The following is a 25943-nucleotide window of genomic DNA, read 5'->3' as shown; positions in this document are numbered from 1 at the left end:
AACAGAAATTATCTTCTCCTTAGGTACCCACAATTTCTTGGGTCCTTTCTTGTTAGTTCTCCTCAAGTTCTGATTGAACTTGGGTTTAGCAAAATATTTAGCAGGAGGAACAGTATGATACTTCTTATTCTGAGTTCCATGATATTTCTTAGGTTGTGTCACATGCTTCTTGGTGTGTGTTATGTGAAAACTTTGTGCATGTGATGTGTGCTTAATATCATGGGAGTGGCCAAATTTAAATTGGTTATATAGAGGCTTGTATGATATTTTCATATCATCCACAGATTCAAGCTTGTATGGGATTTCACCCTCATAACCAATGCCAACTCTCTTGTTCCCAGACACAGCATATATCATAGAAGCTAGCTGACTTCTGCCAATACTTCTAGATAAGAACTTCTTGAAACTTAAATCATATTCTTTCAGAATATGATTCAGACTGGGAGTGGATTTTTCTGAATCAGAAGGAGATCCAACATTATTGGATAATTTTAAAACTTTTTCTTTTAATTCAGAATTTTCCAACTCAAGCTTCTTAGTTTCAAATTCAAATTGCTTTTTCAGCTTTTTGTATTTGATACTAAGATGAGCTTTTAATTCAAGAAGCTCTGTTAGACTGGAAACTAACTCTTCTCTAGATAGTTCAGAAAATACCTCTTCAGAATCTGATTCTGATGTAGATTCTGATCCATCATCTTCTATCGCCATAAACGCAAAGTTTGCCTGCTCTCCTTCAGAGTCTGATCCTGATTCTGATTCAGAATCATCCCATGTTGCCATAAGACCTTTCTTCTTATGAAACTTCTTCTTGGGATTCTCCTTCTGAAGTTTCGGACACTCATTCTTGTAATGTCCAGGCTCATTGCACTCATAGCAGACAGCCTTCTTCTTGTCAGATCTTCTGTCACCAGAAGATTCTCCTCGTTCAAATTTCTTTGAACTTCTGAAGCCTCTGAACTTCCTTTGCTTGCTCTTCCAGAGTTGGTTTACCCTTCTGGAGATCATGGATAGTTCATCTTCTTCTTCAGATTCTGATTCTTCAGGATTTTCTTCTCTAGCCTGAAAAGCGTTAGTGCATTTTTTAATATTAGATTTTAATGCAATAGACTTACCTTTCTTCTGAGGCTCGTTTGCGTCCAACTCAATTTCGTGGCTTCTCAAGGCACTGATCAGCTCTTCAAAAGAAACTTCATTCAGATTCTTGGCAATCTTGAATGCTGTTACCATTGGACCCCATCTTCTGGGCAAACTTCTGATGATCTTCTTTACATGATCAGCCTTGGTGTAGCCTTTGTCCAGAACTCTTAATCCAGCAGTCAGAGTTTGAAATCTTGAAAACATCTTCTCAATATCTTCATCATCCTCCATCTTGAAGGCTTCATATTTCTGGATTAGAGCAAGAGATTTAGTCTCCTTGACTTGAGCATTTCCCTCATGGGTCATTTTCAATGACTCATATATATCATGGGCAGTTTCCCTGTTAGATATCTTCTCATACTCAGCATGAGAGATAGCATTCAGCAAACCAGTCCTACATTTATGATGATTCTTGAAATCTTTCTTTTGTTCATCAGTCCAATCGCTTCTCGTGAGCCTTACACCAGTAGCTTTAACAGGATGTTTGTAACCATCCAACAGAAGATCCCATAGATCAGCATCCAGACCAAGAAAGTAACTTTCCAGTTTATCTTTCCAGTATTCAAAGTTTTCACCATCAAATACTGGTGGTCTAGTATAACCATTGTTACCATTGTATTGCTCAGCAGAGCCAGATGTAGATGCAGCTGGATTTGTTGGAACTTCACCAGCCATCTTTTACTGAAGCGTTTTTCTCTTCCTGAATCTTTTCTAAACACGGTTAAGTGCTTGCACCTTAGAACCGGCGCTCTGATACCAATTGAAGGATAGAAAAACACTTAGAAAGGGGGGGTTTGAATAAGTGTAGTCTAAAAACTTGAACGATAAAAACAATATGCACAGTTATTTTTATCCTGGTTCGTTGTTAACTAAACTACTCCAGTCCACCCCCACGGAGTGATTTACCTCACCTGAGGATTTAATCCACTAATCGCAACAGATTACAATGGTTTTCCACTTAGCCCACGACTAAGTCTTCTAGAGTATCCTGATCACAACCTGATCACTCTAGGAACAAATGCTTAGACACAAGCTAAGACTTCCTTAGAGTATCCTGACCACCACGTGATCACTCTAATTACAACTGCTTAGACACAAGCTAAGACTTCCTAGAGTATCCTGACCACCACGTGATCACTCTAGTTACAACTGCTTAGACACAAGCTAAGACTTCCTAGAGTATCCTGATCAACACTTGATCACTCTAGTTACTTACAAATTAATGTAATCAATAAGAGTTTTACAATGCTTCTTAAAAGCTATAATCACAACAGTGATATTTCTCTTAACGTTTAAGCTTAATCTCACTAATATATTACAACAGCAATGTAGTGAGCTTTGATGAAGATGAAATTTCAGAGCTTTGAATTTGAACAGCGTTTCAGCAAGTTAATATTCACAGAATTTGGTTCAGAGTTGTTAACCTTGCTTCTCATCAGAACTTCATATTTATAGGCACTTGAGAAGATGACCGTTGGGAGCATTTAATGCTTTGCGTGTTCCGTACAGCATTGCATTTAATGTTTCACGCTTTTGTCAACTACCTCGAGCCTTGTTCGCGCTGTGTCTACTGACGTTGCCTTTAATAGCTTCCAACGTTCCTTTTGTCAGTCAGCGTAGCCTGCCACCTGTACTTTCTTCTGATCTGATGTTTGTGAATATAATATTTGAATATCATCAGAGTCAAACAGCTTGGTGCATAGCATCTTCTTGTCTTCTGACCTTGAAGTGCTTCTGAGCGTGATACCATGAGAACTTCAGTGCTTCTGCTTCTGATCTCAAGTTCTTCTGATGCTTTCATAGACCCATGTTCTGATTCTGCCTTGACCATCTTCTGATGTCTTGCCAGACCATGTTCTGATGTTGCATGCTGAACCTTCTGAGACAAAGCTTCTGAGCGCTGATTTGTGCATACTCTTTATATATTTCCTGAAATGGAAATTGCAATGTATTAGAGTACCACATTATCTCACACAAAATTCATATCCTTGTTATCATCAAAACTAAGAATATTGATGAGAACAAATCTTGTTCTAACAAATGATGCCAAGAACTAGGGGTGGCAAAACGGGCCGCCCGCCGCCCACCCCGCCTTAAGCCCGCAAAAAAACGAGCGGGGCGGGCATGTCCGCCAAGTGAAATGGGCATAAAAATCATGCCCGCCTATTTTTATTTATATTTTTTTAATAGATTAATAGGTTTTTTTTACCTTTTAATTAACTTTTTCACTTATCTTTTAAAATAATTTTTTATAAAAACAACTTTTTAACAAATTTTACTTAAAAAAATATTACATATATTTACGAATAAATATGTAAAATATACCATGAAGAATTGGAATTACTAAAATTAACTAAAAAATAAGGAATTTTGGAGGAGGGGCGCGCTTTGGCGGGCGGCGGTCATTGGCGGGGCGAGTTATGGCGGGCGACAGGTTTTGGCGGGGAGGGCTATGGCGAGCGGCGGGCCTAAAATCCCAACCCAACCCGCCATTTATTGGCGGTGCGCGGGCCGGCCCGGCGGGCCACAGCCCGTTTTGCCACCCCTACCAAGAACATAGTATAATAGGGAACACAATGGGAAGCAAGAAGAACAACAAGGATTGATTATAACCATTATTCTTTACTTTCTCTTCTTCAAGATTATAAGTGTTACAAGAATAACAAATAACCCTCTCAACCTAAATTAGGATTTACAGTATGCAATGATGAGAGACTAGTATGGTATTTATAATAAACCTAACATACTAAATTAATAGGCTTTTTCACAAATACCCATTACAAGCTAACTTAGGGTACAAGCTAACTTAAACAGTTGGACATAACAAACAATCCCAATTCGAAATACTAACACCTTAGCATTTTGACCCTCCCCATACTAGAACACACTTCGACTACAGTATGTAGGTCTTTGACACCAGCATGTGAGCGACCTTCGACTGCATGCTAACCTCTATTGAAAGCGAAGCTACTCTTTGACCCTCTAGAGTTTGATCCAATATCTCACAAATCTCCACCTTGGAACAAACTCTAACATCAAAGAACAAACTAGCTTGTGTCATGCAACTATATCAACTTCATACAGTGGAAAAAATTGCAACTCGACAATGTCTTAATGATCATATCAACAACATTATGATCTGGCAAAACCTTCAGCACCTGGACTTCTCCGTGCTCGATTACTTCTTTGAAGAAATTCAACCTCACAATGATATGCTTGGTTCGCTCATGATATGATGAGTTCTTCGACAGGTGTATAGCACTTTGACTATCACATTTAACAATGATACCTTGACCTTGAAGTTTCAGCTCCTTCTCAAAGCTTTCAAGCCACAATGCTTCTTTCACAGCTTCAGTGAGGGCAATATATTCCGCTTCAGTGGTTGATAAAGCAACAACCTTATTGAGTTCAGGCTTCACCCTCATCACATCTTCGACATTGTTGTTTGCTATGAGAATATCATCCACATAAAGCAACAAAATAACAAATGAATTACCAGGTCGAAATTTGAAGTAAACGCAATGGTCGAACTGACTTCTAATGAAATTTATGCGTGTCATGAACTTGTTGAAACTCCTATTAAATTGTCGAGGAGATTGTTTCACTCCATATAAGGATCACTCCATATACCCTTCAGGTTGCCTCATCAGAATTGTTTCATCTAGATCACCATACAAGAACGCAGTCTTCACATCCAACTGTTCCAATTTAAGATCGAATTGTGCCACCATGTAAAGAAACATTCGATTGGACCCGTGCTTCACGACATGAGAAAACACATAATTGAAGTCCAAACCTTCTTTTTGAGTGAAACCCCTTGCGACCAACCTTGCCTTGTATCTCTTCGACGCCACTCATTCGATTCCCTCCTTAACTTTGAAAATCCATTCACAACTGACCAGCCTTGATCCAGAAGGTTTCTCGATCAGTTCCCAAGTGTGATTATAATGAAGAGATTTCATCTCATCATTCATGGTCTTCAGCCATTCAGTCTTATTTCGACTCCTCATAACTTCCTTACAGTCTCTAGATTCTTTGTCTAGAACCTCACATGCAGAGATTACGACATACACTATAAGATTTGCATACCCAAGTCTCTAAGGTGTCCTGATGACTCTTCTCAATCTATCTCTTGACAATAAGTAGTCATAGATAATTTCCTCAACTTCCTCAGCATATTCTGCTTCTTCTTCGACTTCATCTGAGATATGTAATTCAGCATCAACATGCTCCACCTCAACAGGAATCTCTACCTGTTCCAGCTCTTCGTCAGAAATTTCTGCACTTTAACCAACATCATCAGTTTTCTTAAATTCCATTTCAGTTTCATTAAAAACTACATCTCGACTGGTGATACTCTTCTTGTGACCTGGATCTAGCCACCATAACCTATAAGCTTTGATTCCTTCAGGGTATCCCATGAGCATGCATTTCAGAGCTCTAGATTCGACCTTGTCTTGCCTAATGTGAGCATAAGCTACGCGTCCAAATAATCTCAGTTTGTCGAGATCTGGAAGATGTCCCAACCAAACTTCTTCAGGTGTCTTCATATCTAACACAGTCGAAGGACATCTATTTATCAGATATGTTGCTGTCAAAACAGCCTCAGCCCAAAACACCTTCTTTTACCCAGCACTAGTCAACATGCATCTGACTCTCTCCAAATCAGTTCGATTAAACCTTTCATCCAAACCATTTTGCTATGGAGTACTTGTAGTAGTTCAATGCCTTTCAATACTAGAGGCAGCACAAAAACTGTCAAACACCTCATTGCAAATTTCAAGGCCATTATCTGTTCTTAACCTCTTAACCTTTCTGCCAGTTTGATTTTCGACCATAGTCTTCCAACTTTTGAAATTCTCAAAAGTTTTATCCTTAGTCTTCTGGATTAATACCCATAATTTTATGGAATGTTCATCTACTATGGATAGAAAATACCTTGATCTAGAATGTAATGGACACCTTGTAGGCCCCCAAAGATCGACATAGATGTAATCAAGAGATCTGTGTGTTCTTTTTTTTTGCCTTTGTTGAACTTCATTCTGCAAGATTTTCCAAGTACACATGATTCACAAAATTTCAATTTTTCGAATTTGTTTCCACCAAGCAGATTTTGTTTTCCCAATTTGACCAGAACCCTTTCACTAACATAGCCCAATATCATGTGCCAAATTTCTGTCTTCGACAAAGGTTTCGTGGATGCAACATTTGTCAAAGCACTTACAACTTCAGCCTCAAGGGTATACAAGTCTTGTTTCTTCACGCCTCTCAAGGCTTCTTTCGACCCCTTCATGACTCTTAGAATACTTTTCACTCCTTGGAAAACATATCCTTTCTTATCGAATTCACCAAGAGAAATCAGATTTCTCTTTAAATCAGGAACATACCTGACTTTAGTCAACAACCTTATTGACTCATCATGGAGCTTGAATCTCACAGATCCAACACCTGCAATTTGGCAAGCTTTGCTGTTTCCCAGCAATACGGATCCACCATCTTGATCACATAATTCCTCGAATAAGTCTTTTTTTAGAGTCATGTACCAAGTGAAACCTAAATCCATAATCCACTCCTTACTCGAGTCACTGCTTGAAACCACAAAAACATCAGATGTTTCAAAATCATCTTGAACAATGGTTGCGTTGCCATTATCCTTACCTCTATGACCTTTCAGGTGTTCAGGGCACACCTTTCTTGGGTGGCCCTCCTTCTTACAATGATAGAATCAAATACCATATGCTTCGGCACTGTAAGACTTCTGCTGACTTTTACTTTTCTTCTTGTCGAACTTACCACCCTTTCGCAAGAATTTTTCCTTAACGGTCAAACCTTCACCAACCGTCGAAGGTTTATGCTCCTTTTGTTCGTTCAAGTTCTTAGAATACAAGACTGATTGAACTTCTCCGAAGGTTAGGGACTTCCTTCCATACAAGAAAGTTTCTTTAAAGTGAGCATGTGACCTAGGCAAAGCGCACAACAACAACAACACTTGATCTTCATCATTGATCTACACATCAATATTTTCAAGATCAAGAATCAGCTTGTTGAACATATCCAACTGCTCATCCAACACTTTATCTTCAATCATCTTGAATAAATACAAAGCTTACTTCAAGTAGAGTTGATTTACCAACGATTTGGTCATGTACAAACTTTCAAGTTTCACCCATAACCCTGATGCCGCTGTCTCCTTTGATATCTGTCAAAGAACCTTATCACCAAAGCTCAACAAAATTGCGTTGTGGGCTTTTTCTGTCATGTCCGCCTTTTATTTTATTGTTAATGCAGCGTCCATAGCCGCCGCTCCTTTCAACGCTTCCAAACAACCATGCTGAACCAGTAGGGCTTTCATCTTCAGGTGCCACAGACCAAAATCGTTCACTGCGATGAAATTTTCAATCTCATACTTTGTTGAAGGCATCTTCTCCACGCTCACCGCACCAATTTGTTGTGAAAATGATGCCAAGAACAGAGTATAACAGGGAACACAATGGGAAGCAAGAAGAGCAACAAGGATTGGTTATAACTGCTATTCTTTACTTTCTCTTCTTCAAGATTACAAGTGTTACAGGAATAACAAATAACTCTCTCACCCTGAATTAGGATTTGCAGTATGCAATGATGAGAGACTAGTATGCTATTTATAATAAACCTAACATACTAAACTAATGGGTTTCTTCACAAAACCAAATAGTCAATTCACCTTGTGAGTGTGTGATCATTTGTTACCCCTTTTGAGCCTTTTTGTTAATGTCCATGTTGTTTTTGCTAAATGCTTATCTTTGAGTGTTGGTTTGTGCACAAAATTGTATACTTGCGTTTTCTTTTATATTTGTATAATTGTTGTATATATTTGTACCCGTAACGTTTGTTGAGTGCTTTGGTTAGGACACTTTCTTTAGGCTTGTGCGGTGAGACGTCACCATGGCATGACGGGAGGAAGCTACTTTCCAAACACCAAAACAATAAAGGCGTCGAGCTAACGACGTAAAACAAACGCTTGTTGGGAGGCACCCCAACGGTTGTTAAATTTTGTTTATTTTTATGTTTAAGAGGTATTTAGGTGAAGTGGAGAAAATTGGAACAACTGTTTCTGTTCTGATTTTTCAGGTTTTTCTGTCATCCGCTAAGCGAGCCTAGCTCCGCTAAGCGATGATAGTAAAATTTTGTTTTCTTGCTTAGTATCAGTGGGATTCCTATTCCACTTGGTTCACTCCTTTTTCCCACTCTCACCAAGGCTAATTAGTAGTATATACTAGTTTTGTTTTTCTAATTCTTTTGTTGGTTGTTTGTACTCAAATTTTGTTCGGTAATTCGAAGATTTTTGAGGTAATTTTCCAAAGCTTGAGTGTTTCAAATTGCGGATGTATGGTAGGATATTGTTTTTAAAGTTGTATCATTCAAGGTACTCATTTATCGCTTTCTATAGCATAATATGTTTAGGAAACTTTTCATTTGTACAATTACCATACAATTCATTCTTTTGCATTACTTGCTTATTGATTGAATCACTTTAGTTCCCAAACCATAAATGTGAGGAAGCTTTCCATTGTTCATATATGCTGGAGGCCATAATCTTTGTTTTAACTAGATTTTATTATGCTTAATCTTTGTTTAATGTTGATTTTATGAAAGCATGAAAAGGATCAAGGCATTTTGTTTCATTTTGAGCACAACTACCAAAACCAAATAGTCAATTCACCTTGTGAGTGTGTGATCATTTGTTACCCCTTTTGAGCCTTTTTGTTAATGTCCATGTTGTTTTTGCTAAATGCTTATCTTTGAGTGTTAAGTTCTCATTTTTGCATGGATGATTGATTCTTTGTTTTCTTGAACCCTCAACCATGATTTTTGTTATGAATTTTTACCTTGCCTTAGAAAGTAGGGAGTATTCACATGATGGTGTGGTTGAATTCAAGTTGGGGAGAGAAATGGTTGCTACTTATTTGGTTGTTGCTATGAGGTTAAAAAAAAAAGAAGAAAAAAATGTGAAAAGAAAAGAAAAGAAAAAGAAAAAAAGTGAAAACGTTTTGAAAAACAAAAAGAAAAGAGAAGCGAATAATTGTGCTAATAAGTATTATGATTGGTTTGAGAAACTTGTGGTTAAGGAGGAAGTTTAATCGAGATTTTGTTGCTTGGAACTTTGTGGATTGATCACTCCCTTAGGTTTAGGCAAGTTTTTGTTTCGATTAGCCTTAGGACTTATCCCTTGTTTGTTTACCAAGCCACATTACAACCTTGAAAAGCCCTTGTGATTCTTTCTTTTGTATATTCAATGTGATTTTTGGATGAATGCATAATTTAATCTTTTGTTTGCAAGATTGTTGGATAAGTGTTAAAAGTCCTTCACCTTTGTGTGTTCTTCATCCATTGATGAATTTTTGCTAGGTGTGATTCATGATGTGAGCATGTATTGTGTTAGAATGTTTTGTATGCTTTTTGTGCTTAGGATTCGTTTCGTTTACATGTTTTCGTTGTAGTATAGTGGTAAGTATTTACTTTGTTTATACGTTTTTGTATTGAGCCATACATTTATTTTTGGTTTTCAAAACTTGTTGATTCACAATTCTTTGGTTTATTACTTTTGATTCTTTGATTTATTTGACATTGTTTGAGGACAAACAAAGTTTCAAGTTGGGGAGAGTTTGATAAGTGCCAAAATGTACTTATTTTGTGTATGTAAATAGTGGCACTTATCGATACTTTTGTTAATACCGTTTGAATAATTCCCCGTTTTGTGTATAAATACATATACTTTGTGAATAATTGTATTTTCATATACTTTTATACCATTTGATAGTTTTTCCTTTGTTTTTATAGGTATTCATGCTTATTGGAGCCTTGAGGAATAAAGTGTCAAAGGCACGGCTTCGATTTCGCAGTTTTGGTGCAAGCCCGCTTAGCCACCATCAAGCGAACTTCCAAAGACTCAAAATAAGTATAACCAAAATCATCATTTTTGGTTCCATTCATTCATTATTGGATAGAGCATTGAATAAGCTTTCCAACGCTTCGAACCGGGCGCAATTTGGAGTTACGGTTCTCAACTTATGGCGAAAACAAGATTTCACTTTTGCTGTCAGTCCGCTGAGCGGAGGGGGTCCGATGAACGGAGCTCCAGCGGAGCAAATCAGAGTATGGATGCAATTTTGAGTCCGCTGAGCGGAGGGGGTCCGCTAAGCGGACCTGCTAAGACAGCAGCTCGTTAAAAGGGGAAAAAATCACATTTTTAGGTTATGGGTTGGGTATTTTTGAGTCCCAACTCCATCATTTTCATTCTTAGATCAAAATTAGCTTAGAAAACAACTTCGGAGGTTGCATAAGGATGATCGGGGGTGGATTGAGCATCGAACGGAGCTGACAAACGGGGAGATTTTCGGTTCATTTCTCTTCTTCTTTGTGTATTTCTCTTTGGTTGGGTTTTGTTTGTATATTTACTTGAATCTTATGTATATTTACCAATTATAATGTTATGTTTAACTTGCTTTACAAATCTGTGTTGATGTTATCCTGGATTTTTGCTCTATGCTGGGGATTTGGGTTGCTTTAGGGATAAACTTCTTGAATCCTTATCTAGGATGATAATCTGTTGGTTCTGAACTCTAGAGATAGATTTAGAGCTAGCATTCACTGTCGGTATCTGTACGTAATACTTTCGTGTTTGAGCGGCGCGCGAGAGATCGCCGACGCGAGAATACGGATGTTCTCGCGACTTCGCGTTAGAGATAACCTTAGTTGTGAGATGATCTCGTTTGTGCTCCAGAGATGGACGCTTATGTGAGAGATACGTGATGACATAGATGAGTATCGTAGGTTGAGTATAACGGGTTGGTAAGTGTATGTTTGTGAAGAGTGAATATATTTACATTCCTGATAAGTTATTTCTCTTCTAAGAATGTGTTTATTCTTTTCCTGTCTATATCTTTGTTTACTTTTTGCTCATTCAAACCCAAGCTCGAAACCGTAGAAATTGTTGAATGTCATCTTTCCATCTCTGTGGACGATAATTCCCGGATCAATATTTCCAAATCTTTTTTGTTGCTTGCCCTATACTGCATTCAACAAAATGGCGCCGTTGCCGGGGATGGTTGTTTGAATTGCATCGCAGTAGTTCCCGTGGTCTTGATCTTTGTATATATCGTATATATTGTATAGTTTCACTTGTATATTTTCACTTGTATATATTTACTTGTTTACATTCTCCACTTTTCTCTTTTTGTATGATAATAGTTGTTTGCGTTCCATACTTGTGCATATGTGTTGGTTTGTGCACAAAATTGTATACTTGCGTTTTCTTTTATATTTGTATAATTGTTGTATATATTTGTACCCGTAACGTTTGTTGAATGCTTTGGTTAGGACACTTTCTTTAGGCTTGTGCGGTGAGACGTCACCATGGCATGACGGGAGGAAGCTACTTTCCAAACACCAAAACAATAAAGGCGTCGAGCTAACGACGTAAAACAAACGCTTGTTGGGAGGCACCCCAACGGTTGTTAAATTTTGTTTATTTTTATGTTTAAGAGGTATTTAGGTGAAGTGGAGAAAATTGGAACAACTGTTTCTGTTCTGATTTTTCAGGTTTTTCTGTCATCCGCTAAGCGAGCCTAGCTTCGCTAAGCGATGACAGTAAAATTTTGTTTTCTTGCTTAGTATCAGTGGGATTCCTATTCCACTTGGTTCACTCCTTTTTCCCACTCTCACCAAGGCTAATTAGTAGTATATACTAGTTTTGTTTTTCTAATTCTTTTGTTGGTTGTTTGTACTCAAATTTTGTTCGGTAATTCGAAGATGTTTGAGGTGATTTTCCAAAGCTTGAGTGTTTCAACTTGCGGATGTATGGTAGGATATTGTTTTTGAAGTTGTATCATTCAAGGTACTCATTTATCGCTTTCTATAGCATAACATGTTTAGGAAACATTTCATTTGTACAATTACCATACAATTCATTCTTTTGCATTACTTGCTTATTGATTGAATCACTTTAGTTCCCAAACCATAAATGTGAGGAAGCTTTCAATTGTTCATATATGCTGGAGGCCATAATCTTTGTTTTAACTAGATTTTATTATGCTTAATCTTTTTTTAATGTTGATTTTATGAAAGCATGAAAAGGATCAAGGCATTTTGTTTCATTTTGAGCACAACTACCAAAACCAAATAGTCAATTCACCTTGTGAGTGTGTGATCATTTGTTACCCCTTTTGAGTCTTTTTGTTAATGTCCATGTTGTTTTTGCTAAATGCTTATCTTTGAGTGTTTAGTTCTCATTTTTGCATGGATGATTGATTCTTTGTTTTCTTGAACCCTCAACCATGATTTTTGTTATGAATTTTTACCTTGCCTTAGAAAGTAGGGAGTATTCACATGATGGTGTGGTTGAATTCAAGTTGGGGAGAGAAATGGTTGCTACTTATTTGGTTGTTGCTATGAGGTTGAAAAAAAAAAGAAGAAAAAAATGTGAAAAGAAAAGAAAAGAAAAAGAAAAAAAGTGAAAACATTTTGAAAAACAAAAAGAAAAGAGAAGCGAATAATTGTGCTAATAAGTATTATGATTGGTTTGAGAAACTTGTGGTTAAGGAGGAAGTTTAATCGAGATTTTGTTGCTTGGAACTTTGTGGATTGATCACTCCCTTAGGTTTAGGCAAGTTTTTGTTTCGATTAGCCTTAGGACTTATCCCTTGTTTGTTTACCAAGCCACATTACAACCTTGAAAAGCCCTTGTGATTCTTTCTTTTGTATATTCAATGTGATTTTTGGATGAATGCATAATTTAATCTTTTGTTTGCAAGATTGTTGGATAAGTGTTAAAAGTCCTTCACCTTTGTGTGTTCTTCATCCATTGATGAATTTTTGCTAGGTGTGATTCATGATGTGAGCATGTATTGTGTTAGAATGTTTTGTATGCTTTTTGTGCTTAGGATTCGTTTCGTTTACATGTTTTCGTTGTAGTATAGTGGTAAGTATTTACTTTGTTTATACGTTTTTGTATTGAGCCATACATTTATTTTTGGTTTTCAAAACTTGTTGATTCACAATTCTTTGGTTTATTACTTTTGATTCTTTGATTTATTTGACATTGTTTGAGGACAAACAAAGTTTCAAGTTGGGGAGATTTTGATAAGTGCCAAAATGTACTTATTTTGTGTATGTAAATAGTGGCACTTATCGATACTTTTGTTAATACCGTTTGAATAATTCCCCGTTTTGTGTATAAATACGTATATGTTGAATGTAGTATAGGGCAAGCAACAAACAAGATTTGGAAATATTGATCCAGGAATTATCGTCCACAGAGATGGAGAGATGCCATTCAACAGTTTCTACGGTTTCGAGCTTGGGTTTGAATGAGCAAAAAGTAAACAAAGATATAGACAGGAAAAGAATAAACACATTCTTAGAAGAGAAATAAATTATCAGGAATGTAAATATATTCACTCTTCACAGACATACACTTACCAACCCGTTATACTCAACCTACGATACTCATCTATGTCATCACGTATCTCTCACATAAGCGTCCATCTCTGGAGCACAAACGAGATCATCTCACAACTAAGGTTATCTCTAACGCGAAGTCACGAGAACATCCGTGTTCTCGCGTCGGCGATCTCTCGCGCGCCGCTCAAACACGAAAGCATTAAGTACAGATACCCACAGTGAATGCTAGCTCTAAATCTATCTCTAGAGTTCAAAACCAACAGATTATCATCCTAGATAAGGATTCAAGAAGTTTATCTCTAAAGCAACCCAAATCCCCAGCATAGAGCAAAAATCCAGAACAACATCAACACAGATTTGTAAAGCAAGTTAAACATAACATTATAATCGGTAAATATACATAAGATTCAAGTAAATATACAAAAAAAACACAACCAAAGAGAAATACACAAAGAAGAAGAGAAATGAACCGAAAATCTCCCGGTTTGTCAGCTCCGTTCGACGCTCAATCCACCCCCAATCATCCAAATGCAACCTCCGAAGTTGTTTTCTAAGCTAATCTACCCTAAGAATGAAGGTTGATGGAGTTGGGAACAAATACCCCAAACCATAACCTAAAAATTGTGTTTTTGACCCCTTTTAACGAGCTGAAGTTCTGCTATTTCCGCTTAGCGGCCAATTTCCGCTTAGCGATGACAGAAAAAAGTGAATTTTTGTTTTCGTCGTAACTTGAGAACCGTAACTCCGAATTGCGCCCGGTTCGAAGCGTTGGAAAGCTTATTCAATTCTCTATCCAATAATGAATGAATGGAAAACAAAATGATGATTTTGGTCATCCTTATTTTGAGCCTATGGAAGTCCGCTTGATGGTGGCTAAGCGGGCTTTCACCAAAACTGCGAAATCGAAGCCGTGTGTTTGACACTTTATTCCTCAAGGCTCCAATAAGCATGAATACCTATAAAAACAAAGGAAAAACTATCAAATGGTATAAAAGTATATGAATATACACTATTCACAAAGTATACGTATTTATACACAAAACGGGGAATTATTCAAATGGTATTAACAAAAGTATCGATAAGTGCCACTATTTACATACACAAAATAAGTACATTTTGGCACTTATCAGTATACTTTGTGAATAATTGTATTTTCATATACTTTTATACCATTTGATAGTTTTTCCTTTGTTTTTATAGGTATTCATGCTTATTGGAGCCTTGAGGAATAAAGTGTCAAAGGCACGGCTTCGATTTCGCAGTTTTGGTGCAAGCCCGCTTAGCCACCATCAAGCGGACTTCCAAAGACTCAAAATAAGGATGACCAAAATCATCATTTTGGGTTCCATTCATTCATTATTGGATATAGAATTGAATAAGCTTTCCAACGCTTCGAACCGGGCGCAATTTGGAGTTACGGTTCTCAACTTATGGCGAAAACAAGATTTCACTTTTGCTGTCAGTCCGCTGAGCGGAGCTCCAGCGGAGCAAATCAGAGTATGGATGCAATTTTGAGTCCGCTGAGCGGAGGGGGTCCGCTAAGCGGACCTGCTAAGACAGCAGCTCGTTAAAAGGGGCAAAAATCACATTTTTAGGTTATGGGTTGGGTATTTTTGAGTCCCAACTCCATCATTTTCATTCTTAGATCAAAATTAGCTTAGAAAACAACTTCGGAGGTTGCATAAGGATGATCGGGGGTGGATTGAGCATCGAACGGAGCTGACAAACCGGGAGATTTTCGGTTCATTTCTCTTCTTCTTTGTGTATTTCTCTTTGGTTGGGTTTTGTTTGTATATTTACTTGAATCTTATGTATATTTACCAAGTATAATGTTATGTTTAACTTGCTTTACAAATCTGTGTTGATGTTATCCTGGATTTTTGCTCTATGCTGGGGATTTGGGTTGCTTTAGAGATAAACTTCTTGAATCCTTATCTAGGATGATAATCTGTTGGTTCTGAACTCTAGAGATAGATTTAGAGCTAGCATTCACTGTCGGTATCTGTACGTAATGCTTTCGTGTTTGAGCGGCGCGCGAGAGATCGCCGACGCGAGAATACGGATGTTCTCGCGACTTCGCGTTAGAGATAACCTTAGTTGTGAGATGATCTCGTTTGTGCTCCAGAGATGGACGCTTATGTGAGAGATACGTGATGACATAGATGAGTATCGTAGGTTGAGTATAACGGGTTGGTAAGTGTATGTTTGTGAAGAGTGAATATATTTATTCCTGATAAGTTATTTCTCTTCAAAGAATGTGTTTATTCTTTTCCTGTCTATATCTTTGTTTACTTTTTGCTCATTCAAACCCAAGCTCGAAACCGTAGAAATTGTTGAATGGCATCTTTCCATCTCTGTGGACGATAATTCCTGGATCAATATTTCCAAATCTTTTTTGTTGCTTGCCCTATACTGCATTCAACAACAAGCTAACATAGGGTACCGACTAACTTAACAATTGGACATAACAATCCAACCCAATTCGAAATACTAACACCCCTAGCATTTCGACCCCTACATACTAGAACACACTTCGACTATAGTATGTAGGTCTTCGACACCAGCATGTGAGCAACCTTCGACTGTATGCTAACCTCTATCGAACCCGGAGCTACTCTTCGACCCACTAGAGTTCGATCCAATATCTCACAGTTTGAGTAATAGTAAGATAAAAATAAGAACACAAATTTTGCTTACCTAGTTTGATCAAACCGATCTACCTATGGAAGAACATATCTCTGATTCACTATACTTCAAACGTTATTACAAGAGATTACCAAAACAACTGTCTTCCAAGTTTACAAAGAACATCTCATATTTTTTATCCATATACTTTTCAATCTTTCTTTCTTTTCTTCAATATGTGAATCACACTTATCCAATATATTTAGAAGTGATTTTCAATTCCTTTATTATCCTCAAAAGTCTCCCAATTCTTGAAACAAAGAATCTCGAAAAATTCTACTCTTGTCTTTTTAAGTTTCTTTCACTATGATTTCACTTCTTTCTTTATACCACAATATGAGACAGAGAATCACTTTTAGAAGGTTTGAAATTAGGACCAAATTTCATGGTCTGATTCTCGACCCAGCGTGTGCCTGATTTGGCAAAACTAAAAGAAACAAGGCTTAAATGAACCTTTGGTCCCTGTAAGTTAGCGAGTTTTTGATTTTCGTCCCTGTAAGTTTTTTTTCTGGGTTTGAGTCCCTATATTTCACTTTCACGTTTGTTTTAGTCCCTAAAATCAAAATTCACAGGAAAATTCGCAGGAAAAGCTGCAGATTTTCCTGCGGATTTTGGCTTTAGGGACTAAACCGCAAGCAAAAAGTAAGATATAGGGACTAATACCAACAAAAAAAACTTACAGGGACGAAAATCAAAAACTCGCTAACTTACAGGACCAAAGATGCATTTAAGCCAAGAAACAATTATAAATTACTTAGATTTTAAGACATATTTCCAATATTTTGTCAAAAAGAAAAGAAGCATATTTCCAATATTATATATAATTAAAGGATGAAATTAATTGTGTATAATACATATGATGCATCATTTTTGCATGATATATATGATGCATGGTGCTTAATTCCTTTCATCTTTTAATTGGATTTGATTAATCCATAACTCATATAATGAACCCTTGACATATTGTTCTGGCCATTGGTTCCATTTGTAGAATGTTTATATTTAGAGAAAAGATATTCTTACACTATTTTTTTACACTACACCGTATATTTCTACTCAAAACATACTAACTTCATTTTTTTAATAATATATATTATCTTGGTTTTTGTGCCATACTATTTTGATTTGTTTTTAGTTGGGGTGTAAGGTACGGTGTAAGCTAAACTGGTGTCAACATAGCAAACCTGTTATATTTATCACTTGGTGGAGGAGTTCCCACGGTATATGTGTGAATTAATAAATCTACTCTAAAGCTTTAAATTAATTGTGTATTATTATAAAATTAATTATCGACACATATACATCATCATATACATCACTTATAGTACATGTTATCTATTACCTCTATTTCTTACTAATTTTAAAATTTGTCAGCATATTACCGTTCATAATGTGATTTTGACTATTAATATTTTAGTACTATGGATCAATTTTTCTATTATAAGAAAATATGTTGATGATATGACAATTAAATCCTTACTAGATAAAAACAAAACTGGAGACAAGAATAAAATATAAAAACGTATTTAAGTTATTTGTCATTGATTTCAATGAAGATATTTAAGAGACATTTTATGTTTTTTATCGATATCTTTGAATTGCACTTTTTTTTTTTTAAATAAGGATTTGATTAAAAAAATATATTAAGAATACTCAATCCCAATTATAAAATCAAGACAAATTCGAAGAAAGAGAAATTACATTTCAAATAAAACTTAACTTATGAAATGCAAAGACTCCTTGCAAAATTTATAAAAATTACATTTGGCATAAATAATTTCTTTATGGAAAGATCACTTACAAGCTAAAACCTTAAGGCTTCAAACCGTATCAGAGACACTCCAACTCTCTTTTCTAAAGACCATTGCGTTCCTCTTAGAACACGCACATCCATGTCACCTAAATTAGTGGTATAAATAGACCCTACTCAATTAATTATATTTCTCCACACTTTTCAATTATTTAAACCATTTTATTGTATTTTCCAAACATTCATACCACTCACTTAAAATTCTAAATTGGGTCCCACTAATTACAAAATATACTCCAACTCAATACATCATTAGATAAAATTGAAAAACTCTGCCATTACCACGTTGCTGCAGAAAGCAACGGTGCTTTATGAATATGTGTGCAATTGATTTAATTAATATTATTTTCTGACATCGGGTGGCTTTGCACAGTTAAGAAACCATCGATGTGTATGCTCTTAATCCATATACTCCAACAGACCACAATTCAAATAATCCCTTCGAAACCCTTCTTCACTATTTTAGATTTAAAACCTTTAAAAGCTTGAAGGAAACTCCTCCATACATTGGGCTCCTTACCCAATTCCACCCCAATCTAACCTGAAATCAGCCCCTAAACCTTCCCAAAGCCACAAGGAAAAAGAATTTGTTCTAAAGACTCCTCATTAACATTACAAAAGACAAAATAATTCGGATTGATTCGGAAAAATACCTCAAACAAAAAGCAAAATTTTTGTTGGAAGTCTGTTAATCACACTTCTCCAAGCAGAAACTTTAATTCTAAAAGGAATTGAAGCCTTCCAAACAAGCCCCACCGCCTTCTCCCTTTCGAAAATAAAAACATACTTAAGATGAAAATCAGTCAAAACCTTATAACAAGATTTGACCTAAAATCCTTCCTCAAGCCTCGGTTTCTACTTAACTGAATCCTCCATGTCTCGAATCGGAACCGCCCGACTCAAAGAATTCTTTAACACCTGCAATCGATTCTAAGTTTTCGAATCCGGTGCAACCTGCTCACCCAAATCACTCTAAATCCAACAATTATTAACTCAAACCCCATGCCCTGCACTACCTCTTTCTTTAAATCAGATAAAAAATATAAATCCGGAAAAGTAATTCTAAGATTCACCTCTCTACACCAGTTTACCTGCCAGAACAAAATTGAATTCCCCTTTCCTAACACGAATTTGCACCTTGCTTCGAAATCTCCTTCTTTATGCCTTTTCTCCCCCCATGAGTTGGCCTAGTGGTTAAGGCTTGGGTCTTGAGAGTGTGTTTCTCTCAAGGTATCAGTTTTGAATCCTATTGAATGCAAATAATTCATGTGTTGGGCCAGTATATACAGAGCTTTGCTATGACTTTAAACGCCCCCCCCCCCCCCCCCCCCCCCCCCCCCGCAAGTTGACGGTGAGATTGGTCCCCTTGGATTAGTCGGTTGCAAGGCCGAATACAAGATTTAAAAAAAATATCTTTCCACCAGGTAGAAGAATATCTGCTAGGTATTTCAGAATACTCGAATAACACCTGCAAATTCAACATCCCATATCTAGCCCTTAGGATCTTCTTCCAAAAAGAATCCTTACCTCGAAAATGTCTCCATCTCCAATTTAACAGCATAGCCACATTGAATTCTTCCACCAATTTCAAACCAAGGCCTTCCTTCTCAATAGGCAAACAAACTATCTCCGATATCACCCAATAGATCTTTTTCTTTTCTTCAATGCTGCCCCACAAGCAGAAGTCTCCCAGCAATATGGTGATAGGCCGCCCAATTGGGCTTGGTCTATCTTAGGTGACCCATTCATGCACTATATGTGGCTAATGAAGTCTGAAAGCACTAACCAATTGTAGGAAAGATTCAAAGAGGAATTGCTCCCCCACTATCTAAGGAAGAGACTTGTCTTCCAACGTTCCCACACTGTTAATTAGAAAGATAAGGAAACCGCTCCTTTTGGTCATCCAGACCACGTCAAAGAATCCTTTTATATATACTCCAATCTTAGAGTGGTGAAAGAGATCTCCAACCTTTCTCCCAAAAAATCCATAACTGAGCTTCTCACAACCTCAAGTGAGTTAGTTCTAAACATTGCCAAATACCTTAACCACCACAAACAGTCCTACAAACACATGACTATCCTCATTGTACCCAACAATTATTTACTTTGAAACGTTTCGGGCCCCCATTGGTATTTGAGTTTTTGAGCCAAACTAAGCAATGGTATGATATATCCTACTAATGTAGGCTTATCCTACTAAGTGGGATCGTTTACTTGGATTAACTTACACCATAATATTCTATCAAATACCATATTCCTATCCAAATTGTTAATCTCAAGATTATTTTTAATAACTTATCTTATAGTTTTTCTAGATCTTCTTTTACTTCTAGTTGTTTGACTCATCTCCATCTGATCTACTCTCATTATCACAGAATCTACAAGTCTTCTCAATGACTTGAGTCTCTTTTCTTAACCTTCGTTCAATCATTCTTTTCCTTAACTTCATGGTATGCCTTGTAATTTTAATCTCCCTATAATTTGCACAATTTTGTACATCCTCGTTGTTCTTATAGATTGAAACTAAAGTGATTTTTTTCCATTCATTCGATATTTGTTTTAACCTCATTATTTCATTAAAGAGTTTGGTGAGTTACTCAATGTCTTTATATCTAAGAATTTTCTATACTTCAATAAATATATTGTTTGACCCAATTGCTTTACTATTACTCATTCTTTTCAACTCGTCTTTTACCTCTTGTTTATGAATCCGACGATAGTAATTATAATTTCGATCCTCTTTTCTAATGTTTAGTCTGCTAGAGTCCATTGAGATAATATATCCTTCATTAAATAAATAGTAGAAATATGTCTCCCTCTTATCATTTATATCTTTTTTCTGAATCAAAACTTCGCTTACTTTATCTTTAATACACTTCATTGGATTCAAATCTCTTATATTTCTTTCTCTTCCTTTAACAAACCTATATATAGATTGTTCTTCCTCTTTAATCCTTAAAGATTGATATAATCCGTCCAAAAAATTTGAGTTCTTGAAAAAAAAAATACAATAAACTATATTAGCATGATCAAAAAAAAAGCATTGAATGAGAGGATTGACTCCTATTCAACATCTAGGCATGTTATTCACAATAGAAGTTTTTTTTCCCTCTCTAATACAATTTATCTTCTATTGTGGTTTTTTCCAACTCAAATAAATTGTATTAGAGAGGGAAAAAAACATTCAACTAGCCCCGAAAATGGATGGCGCTAAAGCGCGCGACCTATACCCAGAACAAACAAAGCTACTAGTTAATGCCTATTCAAGATAAAAAAAAAAGGTTAGATTGTTTGGCCCAGTCAAGTAAGTCATGGATAACATTGTTTCATTTCATTATTATTAAACAATCATGAAGATTCCCAGCCTGATATGTGACTGGGGGAGAGTGATTGATGATAACTACAAGGTCAAATATATTGTCACTATCATTTCAATGACCTACATAACACAATAATATTACTACAAGCAAACATTAATTACTTTAAAATACAATACAAAGTACTCAAGTTAAGTTACTATATGTGAAAAAACAATTAATAATTGGCATTGTTCCTTATGGATTCCTATCCCTCTTTCTCTCTCTCTCTCTTTCTGTCCTAAATATTTGAAACAATGAACAATAGGAATGAAAGTCAACGATGTTTCACTTATAAATAACATCTGTTGAGTTTTATGAGGTAATATGTGTGTTTGTATCAGAGACCATATAGCATAAGAGAAATGAAGAGGAGTAGAGATACTGAGAAGAGATCAGAGATAAACTCTGCCATTGAAGAGCTTTCAGTTCTTGTTATAGTCAAACCTGGAGAAAATCATGAAGCTGCACCTGCACGCATCCCAACCAAGCCTTTTCTATCTCTATGTTACATGATTCTACAATTTCTTGGTTATTTGTTGCTAACTTCTTCTCCTTATTTTTGATAATAATGATGTAAAACCAAACAAATTATTGATTGTTTGTTTCTCTTGCAGATAAGGTAGGCCCAACAATGATTGTTATTAGACAAGACATTCACCAGAATATTAAGGTAACAAAAACAAGGCATGAGATAGTTACTTTTTTCGGTTAGAATTAATATAGTTACTTACACATTGAGTTATGTGTCATTGTAGAGGTTGGAAGCTATGTATGAATCAAACCCTTTGATCAATTCAAATTTGGTTGAGATATTGAAATCAGAAACTAGCAAAGGCATTGCAAAGAAGAGGATTAGTGGCAGTAAATCCTTTGTTTGGCTTACTAGGTGAACATTCATTAATTTTTCAAGAAAAATTTGATTGTATAATTTCCATATGAAAAGTTTTTCTGTGTGTGTAATTTTTATTTAAAGATGTGCCATTCTGCAGATCCATTGATTTCACATCAGCATTATTACAAGCATTATTAGTAAAAGATCCTAAAAAGAGTATGGAACAAGCAGTTCAAGAGTCTTATGATGCAACTTTGAAACCATGGCATGGATGGATTGCATCCGCGGCTTTCAGAGTAATAATAAACATTTTCTTTTCTTTCATTTTTCAATATTGAACTAATGAGTATAGCTCGTTGTTCTTGATGAGGAACTACAGTCGCAGACGTAGACACAATTGGCCGAACATCCTTAAACATGGTCATTGTTTGTGTTCTTCAGGTTGGTATAAAGCTAGTACCTGATACTAAAACTTTCATGGATCTCATCAGTGAAAAAGACGAAGACTGTGACACCATAACGGAGAAAATGCAGATTTTGGTTTCATTGTTAGTGCCATTTCTAGAGGATATCCATTGTATTCTAGTAAGTTTGATTTCATCCTTTCTGACATAAGTTATGCTCATTGGATTTCCTGTCATATATTTATCTGATGAATATTTATTGATGTTGCAGAAAGTGTATAAATTGGACAAGCTTAAATCAAACTGAAGTTAAGATAGAAAAGCTGATTTAGAACTAGAACTTTTCTTAGTGGATAATGTATAGTTTGGTTTCATGTAAATTACTTGTACAGTAAAGTTTTGTTACATCAAGCTTTGTAGTTACAAGTTTGCATCAATGTAAGACTTTCAACATAGCCTAAAATCAAAATTAAAAAAAATTTCAAACAATGAATCATGTCCATTCCCACAATGAGTTTTTCATGTCATGTGAATTATTTGAATAATCTTGAAGTGCAATCAATGCTGCAACTAAGCCAGCATTGCTTGCTATGGTTGGCTCAGTAAATCTTTGGTTGCTCCTTTGATCGATGAAATTATCGTGTGTGTCTGGTCCTCCCACCATGGCTCCCAAAAGAACTTGCGGATTCGGATTCTTAGAGTTTAGCCATGTCTTACCATCGTTGCAATTGTAGATCCGTTTATCCCAAGGGATTGACGCACTTCTGTGATGAACATGGACTGGAAACTTGTCGCCGTATCCCACTAAATAACTCATTTTCATAGGATTTTGTCCTAAGATGTATTTAACCTGAAACACAAGGAATCTAAATTTTAGACTATTTCCAATTCATGTGTTTCCATACAAAATGGTTAGAACTCAAGAAGGCTAGGAATTTGCCTGAGAATTAGCGAAATCACGAAGCATTGCAACTGAGAATTCATCGGTTTCGCAGCTTGCACCGGATATTTTGAGATGATCAATGTAATCACTATACAATTTACTGAGAAAAGATGCTGTTGCAGCATATTGGAGTAATGGCCCATTATCAGGTTTTGGAAGAATCAATCCACCTACAATCATGTTTTACATGAATCATATACTATTATAAATCATAATGTATATTTCATTTAATCAAAGAACTAATTAACTAATTACCAGCTGTTCTGCTCATATATTTTTTGAAAAGGTAAGAACACATGAGGGAGTGAGTAGAATTTGATGAAAGTTTCAAAACATCTTCATAAGGAAAGCCAGGATCGCGGAAATATCGAATACCAGCAAGCAAAACCTGTAAACATTACATTAAAAAATATGATACTACTAACTAACATCCTTTTTTTCACAAATTGGTCTGAAAATTCATCTCGAATGTCGGATTAAACTTACCGCAACAGCATTGAGCTTGTTATTCCAATAAAACACTCCTTTGTCTAACATTGTTTCATCACTCTTTGCTGATAAAAAAAACTGAGTTGCATTTGCAAGATAATCAGTGTTCTTAGTAGCAAGAAACAACCAAGTTGCTCCCCAAGCCAACTCATCTTTGTAACTAGATGAGTTATAAAGCATTCTTGCTTGTTTTCCACATGCATCAACATTGGTGTAGGTCCCTTGCTTCTTAGGATCTTCCTTTGTAACTACCTCATATAAACTTTCTGCTGCTTGAGCTAGTTTCCCTGAGTAATCTTTGTCTTCTTTGAATACCATCGACGCCGCAGATAACGCTGCAACAATTTCACCGGCTAAATCTGTAGCTGAGCCATCACAAACTGAAACTGGTCTACCATAACTCATGTCTTCAGGTCTTTGCCAGCAATTTATATCATTTGGTTCATTATTAGTACTAATAGTACTTCCAACCTAATAAAATTGAAGAAAAAAAATGTACCAACTATTAGTAAATGATTCTTCGGGTCTTTATGTCAGTAGATAAACTCAAATAAACCGATCTAAAAGACTATTAATATATGATTCTGAATAGGAAATAAACATGATACGAAATTTATATCTTGCCTGAGAATACAGTGTAAGGTTGGATTCAGGTGAAGTAATGAACACCTTAAGCAAGTAGTCAGTACCCCATCTGATGATATCCCTAACATGATCAAGTTCATCAATATCAGCGAATTTCGTTTGATATTCCATTGCAGACCAACTCAACAAGGTCATAGTATAAGCTGTGGTGAAAGTAAACTTAATATTGTTTCCTGAATCATAATATCCACCAATAAGATTAGTCTTCACCAAATTTCCATCTTGTAATCCGGAGTCTCCCCTATACTTCACTGAACTGTTCCTTGGATAGTTTCCAGCTACAACATGATAAATATTAAAATTAAAATCACCAGACACAACACTGGCACAGACAATTACATCAGACACGACACTGACACAATGTGTACAAAACAAAGAAAGCTATATGAAGCACTGATACAGACACCGAAGACAGTTATAGCAGAGAAGTAAATAGTACATTTTTGGGCGTCATAAAAAGTTAGAGCTTGGTTTATAGCTAGCTTGAGATTGATTGAAGAGTCTTGATGCTTATGCTTCTGAGGCAAAAAGTGTAACATCAAAGCCAGTCCTATGATAGCAAAGAATATTGCTACTGCAACAATAATAAAAAGATGGAAGTGTTTCTTATCAGTGATGACAAGATTGCAGTCAACAGATTTTGGATATTTGGAAGGGATAGATTCATAGGAAATAGATGATTTAGGAGTAAGTTTGAAATCAAGTGCTATGGAGTTCCAGCGGCTTGATGAAGGGAGAAGACGACCAGCTTCTGAAACTGTGTGCATATATCTCACAGGGTTCTTCTCTGATTCAGTTGTTGTTGGTGGCATGATTGATGAAGACTTCTGTGTACTTTGGAATTGTTATAGTTATAATGTGTATGTGTTAAAGTTGAATTGGGTTGATATTTCAAAGCATGAGTTTGTCTTTATGTTGGCCGTCCAAGTTGTACCTTTGCATGGAATGTTTAAATCTAAGTCATACAAATAAAGGCAAAAGTTCAGTGTCAAAATTGTTTAAAACAAGGTGTTGAGATCAAAATCCAGTATATTGCCGAATATAAGGTTAAAGTGCATCTTGAAATGAATCACTAGAGTATATATTTATAGTTTTGGTCTTCCTCTTCTTTTTTATACTAATTCAATATTTATATTTTTAGCCAACACCAATAACATACACCTTAACTGAAAATGATATATCCATATCCATTGTCCAC

General features: G+C 36.1%; 2 protein-coding genes across 2 annotated transcripts; one reads left to right on the top strand and one right to left on the bottom strand.

Moving 5' to 3' along the window:
* The first annotated feature begins 21604 nt into the window (after positions 1-21604).
* On the top strand, positions 21605-23193 carry LOC131622535 (glycolipid transfer protein 3-like). Its single transcript, XM_058893574.1, has 6 exons — positions 21605-21960; positions 22047-22102; positions 22188-22318; positions 22422-22560; positions 22706-22849; positions 22940-23193. The coding sequence occupies exons 1-6, from the start codon at positions 21795-21797 to the stop codon at positions 22973-22975; spliced, it is 672 nt and encodes a 223-aa protein (XP_058749557.1). The 5' UTR covers positions 21605-21794; the 3' UTR covers positions 22976-23193.
* On the bottom strand, positions 23026-25557 carry LOC131622536 (endoglucanase 25-like). Its single transcript, XM_058893575.1, has 6 exons — positions 25185-25557; positions 24725-25023; positions 24098-24571; positions 23867-23999; positions 23609-23781; positions 23026-23518 (listed from the first exon to the last, which is right to left on the bottom strand). The coding sequence occupies exons 1-6, from the start codon at positions 25555-25557 to the stop codon at positions 23162-23164; spliced, it is 1809 nt and encodes a 602-aa protein (XP_058749558.1). The 3' UTR covers positions 23026-23161.
* Between the last annotated feature and the right edge of the window lie 386 nt (positions 25558-25943).

Source organism: Vicia villosa, unplaced genomic scaffold (genome assembly GCF_029867415.1).
Source record: "Vicia villosa cultivar HV-30 ecotype Madison, WI unplaced genomic scaffold, Vvil1.0 ctg.000032F_1_1_3, whole genome shotgun sequence".
Classification (NCBI taxonomy): Eukaryota; Viridiplantae; Streptophyta; class Magnoliopsida; order Fabales; family Fabaceae; genus Vicia; species Vicia villosa.
This window is presented reverse-complemented; position numbering and strand designations above follow the sequence as displayed.

Bases quoted from the DNA above. Each gene is read 5' to 3' on its own strand.
- LOC131622535 (XM_058893574.1), top strand. From the start codon at position 21,795: ATGAAGAGGAGTAGAGATACTGAGAAGAGATCAGAGATAAACTCTGCC. The intron at 22,103-22,187 runs GTAACAAAAACA...GTGTCATTGTAG, and splicing joins ACATTCACCAGAATATTAAG to AGGTTGGAAGCTATGTATGA. The intron at 22,850-22,939 runs GTAAGTTTGATT...TTGATGTTGCAG, and splicing joins AGGATATCCATTGTATTCTA to AAAGTGTATAAATTGGACAA.
- LOC131622536 (XM_058893575.1), bottom strand. From the start codon at position 25,557: ATGCCACCAACAACAACTGAATCAGAGAAGAACCCTGTGAGATATATG. The intron at 24,572-24,724 runs GCAAGATATAAA...CAATTTTATTAG, and splicing joins ACCTTACACTGTATTCTCAG to GTTGGAAGTACTATTAGTAC. The intron at 23,782-23,866 runs GTAATTAGTTAA...ACATGATTGTAG, and splicing joins ATATATGAGCAGAACAGCTG to GTGGATTGATTCTTCCAAAA.